The sequence below is a fragment of the Drosophila sechellia genome, chromosome 3R (genome assembly GCF_004382195.2).
Source record: "Drosophila sechellia strain sech25 chromosome 3R, ASM438219v1, whole genome shotgun sequence".
NCBI lineage: Eukaryota > Metazoa > Arthropoda > Insecta > Diptera > Drosophilidae > Drosophila > Drosophila sechellia.
In genome coordinates this window covers 24,342,197-24,360,336 of record NC_045952.1, presented here as the reverse complement: position 1 = coordinate 24,360,336, position 18,140 = coordinate 24,342,197, and the positions used below count along the sequence as shown (strand labels likewise).

Here is an 18,140-nt window from a genome sequence, read left to right as displayed (position 1 = left end):
TTCCACTGTCACTGTGACCGCAAAAAAAAAAAAGGAAAGAAAAATGTGAAAAAAAGAGCCAAAAGTTATAACAAAATAGCTTTGGTCAAATTGTTTTACAAGCCAATTGGGTTTCGTGTCCCTTTTTGGCTCTGTCATTTTGCCTTTTTCGAGTTCGCTTCGATTGGCGTTGCAAAATCCCCCAGGCGTTTGGCAGAGAAAGTTCCAATGTACCCACGCTTTTCACTCGAAACATGGTTTCATGCTGCTGATAAACTTTAACATAAAGTCCGCTATTTGGTTATTTTAATATTTATATATATTATAACGATTTTAGCAAAATAATATGTATTGAACAGGGCACATCAATTAGAAAATATAGCTTCACCCTGCTCATTGTACTCCCATCCCTCCACCTGTCCTTTAACTTCTGGAGCTTGCAGATTTCTCGGCTGGTCGTGATTTTGCAGCATTTGTTGCTGCTGCTGCTGCCCGAAAGCTCCACCGATGTCCTCCTCGTAGGATCTTCGATCCCTTACAGCCTTGTTCTTCGCTTCGTTGGCGGCACAGGCAGCCCTGTAGGCGGCCTTCCTCGTGTTGGTATAGTCCAGTTTGGCGGAGCGCAGCTGCTGCAACAGCATCTCTGCTCGCTGGCGAGCGGTGTCCACCAGCTGGTTCTTTTCGCACAACTCCTGCTGGGCACCGGATGCAGCCGCCTCAGCATTGCTCACTGCCTCCTCGGCAACTTTCACCGAGCTCCGAAGCGATTGCAACAGCGTTTGACATTGCTTCGCTGTGGCAAGAGCGACATTGACATTTGACTGAAATTCAGCATATCACGATATAATTGGTATTTAAAGGGGGCTTAGCACATACCTGTGAACCAACCAGCGAGTAAGCTTCCTCCTGCACGATGATCTCCGCCTCGTGCACCTCGTCCTGCAGCTGCTCCATAAGCTGTTGTTTCCCCGCCAGCGCCGCCTCAGCGGCCTTGGCCGCAGCAATGGCCTTCTCGGCCAGGTGGTGTTTCACCTGGCGGGCAGCAGCCAGAGCCGCAGGTGCCTGAGTGTCCGACGCCTTCTTGGCCTCCTGGGCAGCCTTCTGGGCAATATTGGAGGCGGCCTGCTTGGAGTTGCCGTGCCTCATGCCCATGTTAATATCCCCGGACTGGTCCAGAAGCTGGGATCTGGACTGCTGCTGGTGCTGCGGGCTGCTCGGATGACGTTGGTAGCAGGATGCAAGGCTGGACGAGATCAGGAACAGGTGATAGAGAAGGATGTGGCACAGGAGCCGTGGCAAGGCAATGCGCATAATTATGTGAACCTTCAAAGTTGCTGCCAAGTTTGCCTTTTCAACTCAAGGCTCGAACATTTTTACATTTCAAGTAGTGCCGCTAAGCCAACGTGGCAAGCGTTCTAGGGAATAAAATGTTTAACAAAGTTTTTTTGTTAGAGAAACTCTGGGTAACGGGGACGCATAACTTTTCCGCGCAATTTAACTTAACGTTCACGAGTCTCTCATTTTTATTTTCTTTTGTGCCTTATTCACTTAGTGTTTATTTTTCTCAGCCATCGCTTTTCCTTGACATGAAAAGTAGACTAACAATGCATGTGGCAACAATTTTTTTTCGACCGGTTGTTGAACAAGAATTAATTGGGTCGTCAAAGTCCTTCAGCCCCGATAAGCTTCCAGCCTTATCGGAATGGCAGAGAAAATCAGGAAGGAAAAAACTGGGAAAACCCAAGACGATTGCTCGGGTCATTTGTGCGTTGATCTGTTAATCCGAAAAGGGTTTTTGCCGGCTTCCCATGACGAAAGCCCCTACTTTTTCTCCCATTTGATTGAGGACCCGAGAAAGCTCCGCCATTAAGCGGGCAAGTTTGTTACGGCCAACATAAAGGGCCATGGCTAGAGCCACTAGGCGTATGCGTAATAAAATCAACAACTTAAAATTTAAGCCCCCAAACACGCACACAAATTTCTCTCTCAATTAGAGATAACAGATAACTTTAACTGCTTAAACTGTGTATATGTGTGGCCAGGACCACAGTCCAAATTTGACCAGAGTGCGGTTGTTCACCAAAGTCGTCCCCTGGCGCAAAAGTCCGTATTTCGACCAGGACACACTCTCGGCCTCGTTCATGGACCTCGTCACTTGCATTCGCCTTTTTGCGTATTCAAGTGCCTGTGCGGAAGTGTTCCATACCAATACCCACTGCCCCATCCTCCGCACATACCGACTCCACCCAAAAATGACACTCCAAGTGAGGAACGTGGGCGGCAAACCGCATAAAAAAAGTATCCTAAAAGAAATTCATGTGCATGCCAGCAGAATGCTTTCTTTTTTCCATACACTTGAGAAAATTTGTGTGATAAGATAAAAATATTCAAATATGTAATTAGAATTAGCAATAACTAGTTTGACTCAAAGTAAAGTTAATATAAGTGTTTTCAAGTGTACGGTATGAGTCAAACCAAATAAAGTTGAGATAGCCTCATAAAAAAAGGCATAGTTTCTGTAAGGTATATGATGTCTTAAGTTCTGGAGAAACGAATGAAAACAAACACATCAATTTTCTGAATGTCTGGTCTTCGAGAAAAACACATAGATCAAACTCAAAGAGAGCTCCCTTGTATACGATGTGTTTTCTTTCTTATTTCTGATTTACTTGCCACTCAAATATCCTTCCCCGATATTGCAGAAGCCCCTCCCCTTCTGCCCCTCCGCCGACACCATCGGATGAACCGTCTGGGGAGGGAGGTCCTGCCCACAAATTCAATTTCCTCTGCAGCCAGTCCATCGAACATGTCCTGTGCCTGCTGCTAACTGAAAACTGAAGCTGAAAACCAACTCGTCTATGCGGCGAGGTGGCGAAGTGCCGATGTCGTTCTGGTGTTTGAACCGCATATAGACATATATATTTGCCAACACTCGAGTATATATAATATTTATGCCACTGTAAGTGCTTATTGATGTCAGATCTGAAATTGGAATCTGCTTGGGCTTTTGTTCTTATTCCATGCGAATGCACATTGCAGTTAAGGTCTCGATTCGATTCGATTCGAATTGATGCGATGCAATGCAATGCGATGCTTGATGTTTTGCGGACTCTCAATTAAGCAAGTTGGCATTTTGACATGTCTGAACTGAAACCGAAACTTGTAGGCCAAAAAATTGAAAATTCATACATGCGCGTACAGAACACACACGAAATATTTATAAAGCCAGACACAAGCCCCCAAGACCCCAAGAGGTTGCTTCCAGCCAGGAGTGCGAGCCGGGCCCGCTGAGGCCACAGTAAAATTTAATTTTAATGCATAAGCAAATTGAATTTAAGCAACAGGAAAATTGTTCGTCTGGCCACAAAGGTGCCGCATGTGGAAGCAAAAACCACTTGCCAGGGAAACGAAAAGGCGGACTAAAACCACGTCGAGTGTTTCATGCTGAAAGTTTTCACCTGACGAAAGCGAGGTGAAAATTCCTTAAACCAACCACAATTACCGAAATGGGGTGCCTTCATCAAACATTTTTAAGAGCAGGACATGCTTGAAAAATTCTTGGTCTCCGAATTAGGCTAAGGAAAAACTAGCAGACCGCAAAAATGTAATTGAAATAATTGGGGGCGTATTAAAAACTGTTCGAAAATAGTTAGACCGCAGAGAAGTGTACATTGTATTCTTTGAAGTGGTAGCAAGAGAAATACACGATTTTTATGCAGTGACCCCAAAATATTTTATTTCATTTAAAGTAGCTGAACTACTTCTGGCTTATCATCCAAACGAATTCCTCGTAGTTGATCATGCCATCCCCATCGAAATCAGCCTCACGGATCATCTCATCGATCTCCTCGTCGGTGACCTTTTCGCCCAGATTGATCATCACAAAGCGAAGCTCAGCTGGTGATATAAAGCCATCGCCATCGCGATCAAAAATCTTGAATGCCTCACGCATTTCCTCCTCAGTATCAGTTTCGCGCATTTGCTTGGCCATTATGCCGCAAAACTCGGTGAAGTTCAGTTGGCCATTGTTGTTGCTCTCGGCCTCAGCTATCAAATCCTGCAACTCGGCCTCCGTGGGATTCTGGCCCAAGGTGCGCATCAAGGTGCCCAGCTCACGAGTGGCGATCTTGCCGGTTCCCTCCTTGTCGAACTGGACAAAGGCATCCTTGAACTCGGCAATCTGCTCCTCCGTTAGTTCCGACATCTTGTTCAAATTTCAAAGATCTTCTCTTTTTATCGTAATATTTCGAAATGCTTTCGGAGCTATAGACTGTAGGAATTTACGAAAGAGAATGAGCCGAAAGGGTTTTGGTGATACTGACAGGTCGGGTTCCTAACCCCTAAAGCCTGCTTTTTCCTTATGTGGTGGACATCATTCTGACAAATCGCACATAGTCTATATTGCCTTCCAAATCGGAATTTGCATCACGGATGATCTCCTCCACCTCATCATCTGACAATTGCTCCCCCATGTTCTGCATTATGTGACGAAACTCCGATTCAGATATTAAGCCGGTTCCTTCCTTGTCAAAGACTTTGAATGCGGCTATAATCTCATCCTCGGTGGACATGTTTGCGTACCTCTGAGACATTATGTGAAGGAAATCGCTGAGATATAACTCACCGGATCCATCAGCATCGATCTCAGCCTGAATTTCCTGCAATTCCCGATCACTGGGATTGTGGGCCACAGACAGCATCAGTTGCCTGAGATTTGTTATAGGAATAACCTTAGTGTCTTGGTCGTCAAACAGGGAAAAGGCTATCTCCAAATCCTTGACCTGTTCCTCGGTCAGATTGTGGGTGCGAATGGTCCGTTCCTCTGGTGGCAGAGTAAGGAATTCGAAATCCATGGCCAAAGGGGTTGGGGCTGGGAAAATTTTGGGGTCCCTAAACACTCACTACAAATTTTCGACAAACTTTATTTCACAACTTCATGTTTATAGTTTTAAAACAAGAAAAGCCTACTCTTGTTATCATTTTTATTGTTGTAATTATAATCTATTGTACATTGGCTTTTATTTTATGAAGAATAGTCCGAACAGTTGGCAATTGTTATCCGATATTTCAAGATCGCCCAAGGTATAGTAGACAAACATAAAAGCCATCCGATTCCAATGGTCATGCTTTTGAAACGTATTCATTACATCTGCAATCGGTTATAGTTCTATACTATGGAAACTTTTATGTCTCCATCATCATGGTCACAAAGCGAACGTAGTCGATTTTCAGTTCCGTGTTGGCGTCGGCATCACGTATCATTTCCTCGATCTCGTCCTCCTCCATTTCATCGCCATATTCAGTCATTATCTGACGGAACTCATTCTCGTGTATAAAGCCAGATCCATCTTTGTCGAATACTTTGAAAGCCAGGATAACCTCATCTTCGACGGTCATATTCTCGTACCGTTTCGACATGATGTATAGGAAATCGCTGAGATACAGCTCTCCGGATCCATCCGTATCAATTTCGGTGATATAATCCTGTATCTCGTTTTCTGGCGGATTGTGGGCCACGGCTCGCAAGCAATCTCTCAATAACTTGATCGGAATGACCTTGGCATTATCGTCGTCGAACAGGGCGAAGGCCGCCTCACAATCCTTGAGCTGCTCATCATTCAGCGTGTGGGTATGAATTGTTCGTACCTCCGGGGGTGGACTACTGAAATCAAAGTCATCCATGGCAAAGTGTAAGTATACCTTGGGCTAAAATTTGGATTTCCCAAAAAGATGAATTTTAAAATTTAGTTTTTCGAAATATTGGCTTTTCATTGAGAGTTTTCCATTTAGACTGAAATTGTGGGAAATTCAAGGATTGACAACAAAAGATTACTAGTTAGTTTTTTTTTTTAAATTTTAGTTGTCTTAAGCGTTTTTCTGAGTGTATGCTAATTGCCAAATTGACATGGTTCTTAAACTCATTTTCAATTTGTGACATGGAAAAAATTGCATGTGACCACATCTCCGTAATGCAGTAACGCCCCAGTAAAATATAGCTGGATTTAACAATTAAATTTGCAACAATTTCCCGAATAATGTTTTCATAGCCTCTGGCTACCGCTTCGAGCATTGTGGCTGTTGAAAAGCATGGGTAATTACATTTTTAATTAAATGCGTCGCAGTTTGTTCTGTTTTTATATTATTTTTATTTTTGTTGCTGCATTTATACAACTGTTCAGTATTTTTTCTGCTCAGCCATTTTCTGCCATCGTTGGTCTCTTGGGTCATAAAATGTTTTTGTGTTTGTATTTTTTTTATTGAGCATTACGGGCAAATAGGGAAATTATCCAATGCAAAATTTCGAGCAATTTGCATAATTTGGGAGCGGAGAAGGCGAGCACCAAACTGCACAAACCCATGTCCCCGGCCATCAACCTTTCTCACACGTGCTCTCCCCAGTGGAGCCAACAATGGGGGCTCCTTGGTAATGAGAAGCAAATCCTGGCCACGAAGGACACGAAGGATTTAGGATTGGGGCCAAAGTTGAGCCACACAACAAGGCACTGTCAAGCATTTCTCTGCATAGATTAGAGAGGACTTTTCGGGCCAGAGATGCAGGATTATATATAATTGTGTGGAAAACAATAGTTACAAGTATTCCAAAGCAGGTAATATATCAATTAGGGTGACCAACTATATAAACAAAAGTTGTTTGTTTAAAAAGGGGAGTAAAAACAATTTGCTTGAAATACTTGGCAGATGTGTAGATCTGCCAACTAATAAGGAATTCTATTCTTATGACCACAAGTGTATATGTTTATACGATTGTCTGGTAAATGCAGCTCAGAATATGTTTGTTGTTTGACTTTAATCAGGCATAAACAGGACGATAGGGCAACAGCCGAGCCGCAATCGAAATGGCAACAGACCTTTGGGGGATTTGGATAATTTGCATTTCGGTAGTGAGACAGGACACACATGCAAAGGGTTTTCATGTGCAAATCCCTTTATGCCAGTTTTGGAGCCACAACTTCATATAGTATTACGTATATACGCTCGTGTAAGTAGTATTCGCATTATTTTGAATGGAAATGCAGATGAATTTCTTGTCTTCAGCTAGATCAGTTGGAAAATTGGATATTTGGAACAGTTGATTGGTAGATGTGCAAATGAAACTTACATTTATTCTACGTCTCTATGTTTTGATATTGCAAAACAACTCAATACAATGATTAATGGCGAAGTAATAGATGATTGACGCATGGATGCAGAAATACCAATCTGACTCTGACATGCGCCGTTTCAATTAAGCATATAAAGGCTGGGTCTGGCCAATGACCACACAATGGATGCCTTTGGAATCCAATTGAGTGGCCATTGGCAGACGGACGTCCAGCAGCTGGATATCGCAAATATGTAGCCCAGTCGACCAGTTCCAAAGTAATGCCATTCAATCACCGCGGGTTGCAATTCGAGTCGCAGATTTGTCTATGCCAAAGCGTTTTCAGTATAGGAATCCGGGCCGGAGCTCAGTCGCAAGTGCATCTATGTGAATGAATTATAGCCACCGGTTGCAATCAGTTGTGGCCCACAATGAACGGAGGCATTTGTGAGAAATGAATGCCGGAGGAGTTGCCTTTTTGTTTCCGGTTTCAATCTTGTGCGCTGCAGCTGTCGCTGTTCATCAGGGGCCAACATGAAGTCCGAGTCCTAGAGGTCCTTGTTTATGGATATCAGCCCGCTTCTCACCTTGGGCATTGTATGGTCTATATATACCCAGAGTCTGCGCCTGGGCAAACAACGTACTTAAGCCAGACGGCAAAGGAAAAAGCGTAGAACAAACCTGGCTCCTTGGGATCCCTGGGATCCTTGGCATCCCATTGCCTCTCCTGTTTGTTTCTATTTCACTTTGATGGCACGTGCGTGGAGTGCTTTTCAGACCAGGTGAGGTGGCTGGCGGAGGTGGGTGGATTCGACTGGAGTGGAAACGCAAATATGCAAGTCAATAGCAGAATGTTGCCCCGAGGCGAAGTGACGAGGTGACGGCTTGGAGTACAACAAGTAAAAGCCACAGGAAAAGCGTCCTTAAATCGAAAGTAAAATTAAATTTATAGACTACGTTCGCGTTCTATATAAGCAAACCTTCACTCCTTAAACTGCATACTAGCTTTTTAAATTACTTATCCAGATTTATAATTGAAAATAATATCTTTAAGTGTATTTAAAGCTTAATAAACAATTAAAGGGGAAAATAAACTGAGGATGCAGATATTTACTTTCATTAAATTTTGAGGAGTAACTGTGATGGTGTAAAGAATTTTACAACTTAGTAAACATACGCACTCTCCTGTTTTGTTTCTTTCGCTCTTATTATGCTAAAAGCATCTGCCGAGCTGCAACTAATCCGAAAACTTAAAATCCAATCTGGAATATAACTTTGTTTGACTTTTGCTTGCCGCCGCCTCGTATTTTCCCCCATTTTCTAAGATTTTCGTTGTTTGCTTTTGTGGCGCAAATTGCATTTTGTGGGTGTCAACAAACGCAGCGCTCTGGACCGACTTCTCTTGGCCAGGACAGCATGAAACATGATTAAATTACTCATACGCCTCGTGTGTGCGCTTGGACAACAACTTCTATGGCGATTTTGTTTTAGCTGTTGTTGCGCTTGCACTCATTTAGTTAATTAAGTTTTACAACAGCTTGCCACATGCCCACCACTCGTCCGCCCCTTTAATTAGTTTTTAATTATTTCAGAGTTGAGCCACTTTTCCAAAAAGTGGTGCTTTGTTCATTTAGCACATTATTTCTACACGCTTTGTTTTTACTGCAGTTGGTTTGTTTGTTGGCTCGTTTGTTTTGGGCCGGCTAAAGTTTTGCGCAAGCCCATTAGCCTAATAGCCCAAACAGAAGTCACCGTCAACCTCTGTTTATTTATATAGTATAATTAACTTTTGTTGCATGTGAATACGGTCGGGGTATTTATTTCTGTGGCACATCGTGTTTAACTAGATACTAATGGGGAATTCAATAAATGGTCTTTTAAATGTAACATATCCACTCTTATTATAACCAAAATTCTTGAAAAATATCAAAAGTTATATCATACCAATTAAATTTTCATTTAGTTTCCTTCTCAATCATACATTAAATATATTTTATAATTTGAAAACATATTCTGCTTTCCGACCAGAAACCACCCACGTTGCTTTAAATAAAGTAATCTGTGTGTGGAAATTGCGAATGTTACTCAGCATGAACATGGTTTTTGCCTTTTTATAGTTCGGTCGGTTATCAGCATAAAACTGATTGAAATGGGCCAGCAAACATTTCACTTTATCAACTTGTGCATATTTAAGCATGCTCCTGTATCCCGAGTCTGTGTTTGTGTCTGTGAAAATTGGCTCAAACGAAGCCCTGATGCTGGGCAAAATGCAAAGGGAATTGTGGGGGACACGGCCTAGAACAAATATTTACACGGCTCGTTGTATGGCATTTGCCATAAACTACCGTAAAACAATAAAATTCGCAATAAACCAAATGGAAAGCGGCAACTGCCGGCTCATGTGAAATGCATGCAAAGCAACAACGCAAACAAAAGCCACAATGCAGAGCAATTCAACAACAAAGCCAAACGAAACGAAACGTTTTTCATAACTTAAATTGCAAAATGCAGCAAGGGGTTATGAGTAAAAAACAAGAAAAAAAAAAAACAAAAAACGCTGAGGAAATAAAAGAGTGCTACTGGCTGAAACGTCAACAGAACAGTTTGGAACAAAGCCGTAAAACAATAGCTGAAGACGGAAAGAAAGACTTGACTGGAATATATCCTGGAAAAAAAAAAACAAAGCAATTTAATTTGCAGGATCTGTGAGCTGATACGCCTTATCGCCTTTATTACTTCCAATTTATCCAAATACTCAGCACCTGCCATATAAACTTGAATATCTTTAATATATTCTGAAATAGTGGTGACTCAACTTCGGAATTAGTGCTGTCATTGTTTTTCCCTTCCTTTTTTGATTCTTTTATAAACTGATCATTTTCAAATGAATCTTCCCCATCATTATTTAACGTGGTTCTACTGCAACTTCCTTCGTCCAAATCCGTATCATCCCTCCAGAGATCGGATGTTTCTGCACCGCAGTCAGCTGGGAAAATTCGTTTCTTGTTTACAAATTATAGTTTAAATTTAAAAATCAAACTCCATACAATAGTTTTTAGTTTATTAGGTATAAATTCAACAATTTATTTAAACACATAATGCACTTGCACTTACCAACTGCCTGATGCTGCCCCAAAAAGGAAAATCCACAGAGTACTAGAAAAGTCAATACAGCTAACGACATGACTAACTTGAGCAAACTGTGTGACTATTATATTAGATATATTTGAGTTCTACTTATAGGTTTTCACTACATTCATATATATATGTTCATATATAATTCGTTATGCTTGCGGTTGAGACTAGAAATAATTGTGATGCCACGGTTTTCTAGTTGAAGCTAACTTTTTTGCCAACTTTCTGTAAACTGCATAATCTTGTTAGCCTTCCGCCTCGCAACTCTCTATTTTTAGCTGCTCATCTTGATGCTGATTTATCTGTAATCCAACTTACGTTTCAGCCACTTAAGGCCACAATCTGCCTTTTGCCACTTACCAACTTGCCTGACCCCCGTCGGGTTACAGGTGGCTTTGTAGCAAACTTAGTTCAATAAAGTTCGCCCTTGTCTGTAGCCTTGTGCTTTGATCATCGCATCACATGCGTCTAAAGTGGCTTTCTCTCTCCCCTGAGAGCACTTTTAAGGCCTTTTTGCGCCATCACAACTGGGGTAACATATCCCGACTTAGCGGCTTTTTGCCAGCAAACTCTTTGAAGTGAGATTTGGTTTGGATGGGATTGGAGCAGCATCCCCATCGAAATAAGCAACTGTATCAGCTGTTTATATTTAGGTCCTTTAATTTATTGCCTGTCGGTCTGCTGGTCAGTTCGGTTGATAAACGGCCTTAGCCGTTGGCCAGCAATTCTCTCTTTCATTTGGCTGCCTATTTCGACATTCGGTAATTTGCCTTTGTGGAAAAATACACACAGGAAAATACATTGTATTAGAAACCGAATACTGGAAAAAGCGGCACAAAGGTTGTTTAATAACTCAAGGATAAGCAAGGTATTTGGTTCAGGAAGTCTGTATTACTGTCTTTTTGCCATGCATACATCTAAACACTTTTATAATTATTTGGAAAATCCTGCTTTGCATATTTTATTTAATTTGTGTATGATTTGTGGGCAAATACCTTGGGTTACTTTCTCTCTGTGCAAGCTACCCATGTGAAACTCGCTTGCCTCTGCAGAAATAAAAGCCATGAAGGTCTCTTTCTCTATAAGTAGGAAGTTGTTAGTTGCTCGCAACATGAGAAACAGCAGCAAGTGCAACAGCAACACCAGCAGCAACATCCAACTTGTAGTGCACTCGTTGTTGCTGTTGTCGAGTGCACGTCGCCGTATGCAATTATCACCCGAAAAAATACTACAGGGCCAAGAGGGCTCCTGCTGGTCACAGGTAGGAAAAATAAAAAAATAGGTTGAAAAAAAGGAAAACTGCTAGCTACAAATTCTGTCAACATTATGTGCTCAAAATGTAAATGTCATTTGTGTGCCGAGTATGGGGCAAGAGCAACGACAGCAGCAACAACCGTTGCACAAGTGTTGCAACATTTGAGAAATGTGTGTTGCCAGTGAAGTGGCACCAGCACAGCCAGCACAACCAGGACACGGTCCGAAGACCACTTGCCCACACTCCATGAATAAATGTTAAAACACAATCGAGAGCCGTAAATTCTGAGCAGTCATCAGCTGAAATAGGTGTAAGAAAATGCAAAGGCGAGCGAAGTCCAGGAATGAAAGGGCCAACACAAAGCAGAAATGGGAAAACGAGAAAATTCCATCCGCAGGGAACAATGGACCCGGGAAATGTCTGTCACGAGACAGGAGAATGAAACAATGCAAAGGACGAAGGCCTAATTGGTATAATAAAATGTCATAAGACGAGAGAGCAATGCAGCAGGTTCAGGCATCAATAATTCGCCGGGGACAAAGGGAATTACTCTATGATGATGTCCCCTGATGGGCCGATTCCAATTGATTGCAGCCACTATCCCTATTGATTTGGCCCCGATTAGACAGCTCCACTGAGGTAATTCTGCCCAACGAGACAAAGAGATTTCAATCAATTAAAGATAATTTCACAACAGCTACAGCTACACTTTCTTCCGACATCTCACTTGACAGGCAATCTAATGGGATGGGATTAGTGAGGTAAGTTGTGAATGGCACACAGATACCCAGTAGGAAACAAGTTATACATATCTCTTAGGTATTTTTAGTGAAAAATATTACACCACCACTTGCCACACAATATACCCATAAAACACTGGGTATGTGTACGAAAAAACGAGAAAAGATTGCTCTAAACTGGCAGGAGCCACTAAAACCCGATGCCACGCCCCCAACCGCTCATATATCAACTGTCGATGGCTATAAAGCTTCGCATCCTCGCATCTGCTGGTGCTCCATTCCTCCAGCGCGAGTGTACAATCAACAAAATTAGTTTCATTTGGGCAAATGGCATGGCTAGCAGTCGCAGCATTTCGACCCACATAACAAACTTGGCTTAGATAGGAATTTAGGAGGCCACCGAGTACGGTGAGAAATTGCGAACTGAAGCCTCCTTTTATATATAGTATATATATCCCTGCTTTTGATGGCTCGCCTCGCTTTTGATCTTCCCCGACTGCTGATAAATGATAAGATGCCGGCGAGCTGAAAGAAAAATGCTGAAATGTGTGGAAAATGGCGCCGCAGGTGTGCGCCCATCATCCGTTTCATCGAGCTACTTCAAGCATGCTGGCAAAAAACTGGTATACTAATTAAAAACTTCTCTCAATCTTTAAAAAGAAAATGAAATTCAAGGGAAAACCTCAATGAACGGCGGCTCGCCATTGCCAATTAGCGGAAAAATATAGAAAAAAAAGAAGAGTTCGGTGAAAACTGTCTAACCTGTGGACCGGACCCCCCACCGTCTGGTATCCTGGGAAAACAGGACGACGCTCCGTAAGCTACGAGAAATCGGTTAGCGAGAAAGGGGAAAATGTCTGTCAACCCACAGCCATAAATTATGGCCAGCTGCTGGCTGCTGCTGGCAATTTATAAATCTGTTTATTGTAACATCCTGTGACTCGCGCGCCCGTAATTTATGTATCTGGAATCTAGTTAAGTCCGCTGAAAAGCAGCTAATGAGCGTCCGATTGCAGCTCAGATGGGCTAAAGAATATATTTGCATAAAAAACCAAATTACTATATGTGCCGCCCGATCAAATATATAACTTGTGTCTTGTTTTTCGCTTTCGTGTTTACACAAAGTTTTCCGTTGGCTACGTTTTGGTCAACTGGCTGTCAATATTTTATTGGCTGCATTTCGTTTTTATATTGCATCTCGTGCAAGGACATAAAGTGGGGACGCATATATGTATGTACATATATATAAAGCTACGAACTCGCAGAAACGAATTTTTCGCAGAACCGACCAAATGTGCAATTTAATTTATGTCATGCAAAAACGGTTGGAAAAGCAAGAAAATGCCATAATACCCGTACATATACTTTGCTCAATGACGCGATGAAAGGACATAACGATGATCATGACATATTATTAATATTTTTTTTTAGTTAAAATTTGACTTTAATATTACTTTTATTTATTATTAAACAGTGCCAAACGCCGACACACTGCAAATACACAATACTTAACGTCAGACTAAATTAGAAAAGCTTTTCCAAACATTTCCCTTTCTCATTTTCCTCAATTTTCCGTCTGCTTCCGTTCTCTGTTTACGTTTGCTCGCTAATTGTATATTTTCCCCGTATTTAAATGAAATATGTCTTCTCATACCCATTATTCCCGCTTTTTAATCCATTTTATTTATTTTTTCGTTCCCTTCTTTTTTCCTTCAATTTTCCGGGTTTTTTTTCGGTTTGCATTATCTTCAACTAGTTCTCGGCTTTTGGCGAGTGCATTGCCACTTCGATGTCCCTCGTTCTCCGAGTCCTGCGTCCTTGGTTTCCATCAACACTCTCATCATTTCTTTTGTTTTGGAATTTCCTTTTTTTTATGTATTTTTAGTCATGTCATTCAGTAGGGTTATTCTTTATCACCCATTCCACCCGACCCTACATTTTTTATGTCCTCCCCCCATTGTCCTTTTTTGGCTGTTGGAAAAATAGGAGGAAAGAACTGGAGCACTTTTATATGACGGTACCTCGGCTGCAGCTCTGTTTTACATTGGCATACATATTTGCATTTTTTCGAATGCTTTACAACCCTTTAACCCTCCGTTCCGCTCCGCTCCGTACTTCTTTTTCCCCAGATCCTGCTGCTTGTTTTAATTTCTTTGGACCGAGTTTTATTCCTGGTGGTTGCCCCATTTTTTTCATTTGTCAAATGGGCGGGGTTTCGATGACAGCATTGCAAAACTCCATTTCAGCCCCGCCCACCGAAGTTGCATTTCAATTGAATTGTCAGCGTTTTGCAGTGAAAAATGTGTCATAAAATGTTGGCTCGTTAGCCATTCAATTTGTAGGAATTTTATTTTTCGGCCTCCGTAAAGTTTTTGTAAATGAAAATTGAAATTTGCTGATTAAGTATTCCCATTGTAAGTTGCCGATACAAAAAATAGAGATGTTATGCAAATTAAGTTAATCCCATTTTTTATACTTCATATGACTCATAAATGAATTAGTTGTCTAAATGTAAACAATAGTTTCAACTGTTTTATTTAGTTCTTGGTCCGCTTTTGTTTGTGGTTTTTATTTCCTCAATTTTTTTGCAATTGCCCTTCAACCCATACACAGCTCAATTAATTTATAATTTAACTGCACATTGTGCGGTTTAATTATGCTCATTATGGAGTCATCGCCGGCATTGTTCGCCGCCTGTCATGAAAGTTGGTCGGATTGGTGTTACAGCTGAAATAATTAATGTTTTCATTGGCAGAGTAGTGGTAAGTGGCAAGAGTGACTATCTATAGCCCTGCATTCGGCTGTCAGCTATTGGCCAACTTTTCCGGGCGAAACTTTCAAGCAATTGAACAGCGACCAAACTTCCACACAAATCCCAAGTGCAGCTGTCAAATCTTCCCCCGAAAAATCGACAGCAAAAATGCTATCTCGCAAAAAGAAGGCAAAAAGAAAAAAAACGACGGCAAACCAAGTGTCAAGTTGAAATAAACTTTAAGACAGACTTGACATATTGCCAGTTGCTCGCTTCCAGCTCACAACATAATTTTCCATTAGTTGGATAACTAGCAGAGGACATGGATGCCCGAAAAAGCTGAACTGACACTTGGTGGTTTTACTAGCGTTGGCTGCCTGGCACATAAATAAGTTAATAAGCGCCAGCTGAAAAATGGTCCGTGCCAGGTGATTTTGCCAGCTTCATCATGGCTAAGACGCAGACAAGTGGCGACCACAGGCGAGCTGGCTAATCGAGGATGGCGAAAATGGTATCCTCAGCAAAACGTTATTTTCCACCTGCTCTCAGCCAGGACCTGTCAATTTCAGATCCATGAATTTAAGATTTCATTGCAGCTGCATATTGAATAAATTCACAGGAAAATTGAGAGCCAAGATTGTGATTTAAGATTTAAAGGCAGGCAGGTAGTGATTGAATGAGAAATTGATTGCATATTGATATGACATACTAACTAGGATTTTAATCTATATTTTAATACATTTATTATATTGTTAAGTGCCTTGCAGGCATATTAAATATATAACCTATGTGCTTTAAAGGGTGACTTACTGAATCAGGGTTGTCCATCAATCATATTTCCACCGTGACATTGATATCTTAAAGCCGCGCTTTAAGTGGCATGCCAATGGAAATCATTTGGAAATTTCAAACAATTGTCAGATGTAAAACAGTTATTCATGCACCGAAGCGGACATGAACACGGCCCACGCACACATACGCACTCGTTGGCATAAATCACGCAAGTATTTGTGCATTTCCGGTCAGCGCACGGATGTTCCGGTGATCAATTTTCAAATGCGCTGTGTCAGTTTGATTCAGACCCCTTTCGCTTCGGTTCCAGAGTCCAGAGAGCCACCCCAGCCCAACCGGTCAGCCGGACTTGAAAGCCGGACAACTGAACAACTGGACAGGAACTGCTCAACCTGTCGGTGAATCCTCGCCATCCACTTGGCTACCATTTTTGCGGCTGCCCGCTCGGCAAGTTGTGCGCTCGCAAAATTGAAATACAAATTCACAGTTTTTGCATATTTGCCTGTCCGGCGGAACGGACATTTCCTGGATCCTAACTAACCTACCCCTTCGGTTTTTCTGACTTGCATGTTACGTGGCTTTTATTTGTGAATTTTAAGCACAATTTTGTTTTTCCCACTGCGCTATAGTGAATATTTCTTTTTTTTTATTCGCCTTGCAATTTGTATGCTCAGGGGATTACTTTTTTTCTACCTCGTTTTCGATTCTCTGACTGTGCAATTTGTAGTCCGGTGTTTTTTGTCTATCGACTTCGATTTCCAGGGGAAAACCGCAGACATTAGGGCTGTGGGTAAAAGCTTTACAAAATTTATGGCAATCATTGTTGTGGAAATTATAAGCAAATAAATGCAAATTTCAAGAGCGAAACTCATTTGGCAATAATTGAGCAAATGAATTATGCAACGAGTTTCGGCATTTAATAGACATCAGTATCGCTTACTTTCCGGGATATTGCACTGACAAAAGTTATGTCAAGGAGAAATAATACAATAATGAACAGGTGAATAATATTAAAAAAGGAAAATCGAAAAAAATTTAATTAGAAGAGATTGGCATGTAATGTAATGTTAATGTGCTTTCTTAAGTTTTGATTAACTTCTTGTTAAGAGACTAAAATTCGCTGAGTGTTCGTATGCTACTCACACAATTTCTGACAATTTCCGTTCGCAGCTGTCGGAAAGTTTAGCGAACTAATTGCGATGCCCCCGCCCCATCGGCCGATTCTCGATGCTTGCCTTGTCTAATAATGAAATTAATTAACGGTTAATCAAATTGGCAACTAGAAGCAGTTGGCCAACTGCCATTGGAGCAGCAGAGCCTGCGCAAGTCGTTGGCAAATTGTTTAGCTCAACTTAATTAGCCTCATTTTGGCCATTTGCTATTTTTAGTTGCTTTTAAAATGTTTGCCAACATCTTGGGCGTGGATGCCGGTAGTGGAATGTGTGTCAGCAGTTCCATTTGAGTTGGCTAAATGGCAATTCTCCCGGCAACCATTTAGTTAAAGTTCCGCCCTCATTTTTTTCAAGCCCACCGGCGGCTCAGCGCCATTTGCCTGATCACCTCTGTCATTGTGCCAAATGAACCTTTTGTTTGCCCGCCAGCCGTTGCATACGGGGAGTTGCAACAATTTGCCTGACAATTGTTTAATTATGCAGGACAAACATAAAGCAAAGTGCTGGTGGAGAACTGCAAGTGAACTTTGCATAGTTTCCCAAGGCATTTGGCCAACAAAGGGAAAAGGTAAATAACACTTTTGGCTGGCCTCCGGCGAGACACAGAAGCAGACGACGCAGACGCATTCCTCATTCCATCAGCGCCTTTTTCCACTTCTCCACCGGCCAAAAGGAGCAAACTTTGCACTAAGGAACTTGCTCAGATTTATTTCAATGCTTTCCATGCCCGAGGCAACGAGCAGCCAGCAAGGACCTTCGGCAGGACGAAGGAGAAGTGCATGAGTTCGCTGCAAAACTATGTCAGTCAGCTGCTGAATTTTCCCTCAACGATTCTCAGCACTTCCCTTGCCAAGTCTGCCATTATTCGGGCTAAGCGCAAAGAAAAACACATAATAAGTAAAGTGTTTGAGGAAGGGAAGCGGAAATTTATGTTATTTCACCAAGTGGTTGCATACAAAAAGCGAAGCATTAAATAAGTAAAACATAAGTCAGCAAATAACAAGAACGCAATGCCCAACCTATTGACATATTTTAAAATGCGGGTAAGTATGTGAATAAGTGAAAACTTTACCTTTTATTTTCCGAAGAATCCATTTTAATTATTATTTTATTTAACTGTTTTGTTATTCATTTAAAAATGGCATTCATTGCTTCGAGTGTATCGAGAAAGATACCAGAAGTTTTTATTTTGGCACGGAAGATAGTTTTTTAT

General features: G+C 41.6%; 5 protein-coding genes across 5 annotated transcripts; all 5 read right to left on the bottom strand.

Annotated features, from left to right (window-relative positions):
• Positions 1-301: 301 nt before the first annotated feature.
• On the bottom strand, positions 302-1,388 carry LOC6616973. Its single transcript, XM_002041265.2, has 2 exons — positions 856-1,388; positions 302-800 (listed from the first exon to the last, which is right to left on the bottom strand). The coding sequence occupies exons 1-2, from the start codon at positions 1,288-1,290 to the stop codon at positions 345-347; spliced, it is 891 nt and encodes a 296-aa protein (XP_002041301.1). The 5' UTR covers positions 1,291-1,388; the 3' UTR covers positions 302-344.
• A 2,312-nt stretch (positions 1,389-3,700) lies between these two features.
• On the bottom strand, positions 3,701-4,330 carry LOC6616972 (calmodulin-related protein 97A). Its single transcript, XM_002041264.2, has one exon. The coding sequence runs from the start codon at positions 4,181-4,183 to the stop codon at positions 3,737-3,739; it is 447 nt and encodes a 148-aa protein (XP_002041300.1). The 5' UTR covers positions 4,184-4,330; the 3' UTR covers positions 3,701-3,736.
• LOC6616971 (calmodulin) lies at positions 4,316-4,887 on the bottom strand. Its single transcript, XM_002041263.2, has one exon. The coding sequence runs from the start codon at positions 4,830-4,832 to the stop codon at positions 4,338-4,340; it is 495 nt and encodes a 164-aa protein (XP_002041299.1). The 5' UTR covers positions 4,833-4,887; the 3' UTR covers positions 4,316-4,337.
• Positions 4,888-4,944: 57 nt separating this feature from the next.
• LOC6616970 (calmodulin) lies at positions 4,945-5,786 on the bottom strand. Its single transcript, XM_002041262.2, has one exon. The coding sequence runs from the start codon at positions 5,659-5,661 to the stop codon at positions 5,164-5,166; it is 498 nt and encodes a 165-aa protein (XP_002041298.1). The 5' UTR covers positions 5,662-5,786; the 3' UTR covers positions 4,945-5,163.
• Positions 5,787-9,769: 3,983 nt separating this feature from the next.
• LOC116801507 lies at positions 9,770-10,319 on the bottom strand. Its single transcript, XM_032721576.1, has 2 exons — positions 10,196-10,319; positions 9,770-10,067 (listed from the first exon to the last, which is right to left on the bottom strand). The coding sequence occupies exons 1-2, from the start codon at positions 10,263-10,265 to the stop codon at positions 9,814-9,816; spliced, it is 324 nt and encodes a 107-aa protein (XP_032577467.1). The 5' UTR covers positions 10,266-10,319; the 3' UTR covers positions 9,770-9,813.
• Between the last annotated feature and the right edge of the window lie 7,821 nt (positions 10,320-18,140).

Coding starts and splice junctions, on each gene's coding strand:
- LOC116801507 (XM_032721576.1), bottom strand. CDS start 10,265: ATGTCGTTAGCTGTATTGACTTTTCTAGTACTCTGTGGATTTTCCTTT. Junction 10,068..10,195: donor GGGGCAGCATCAGGCAGTTG/GTAAGTGCAAGT, acceptor GAATTTTCCCAG/CTGACTGCGGTGCAGAAACA.
- LOC6616970 (XM_002041262.2), bottom strand. CDS start 5,661: ATGGATGACTTTGATTTCAGTAGTCCACCCCCGGAGGTACGAACAATT.
- LOC6616972 (XM_002041264.2), bottom strand. CDS start 4,183: ATGTCGGAACTAACGGAGGAGCAGATTGCCGAGTTCAAGGATGCCTTT.
- LOC6616971 (XM_002041263.2), bottom strand. CDS start 4,832: ATGGATTTCGAATTCCTTACTCTGCCACCAGAGGAACGGACCATTCGC.
- LOC6616973 (XM_002041265.2), bottom strand. CDS start 1,290: ATGCGCATTGCCTTGCCACGGCTCCTGTGCCACATCCTTCTCTATCAC. Junction 801..855: donor ACTCGCTGGTTGGTTCACAG/GTATGTGCTAAG, acceptor GCTGAATTTCAG/TCAAATGTCAATGTCGCTCT.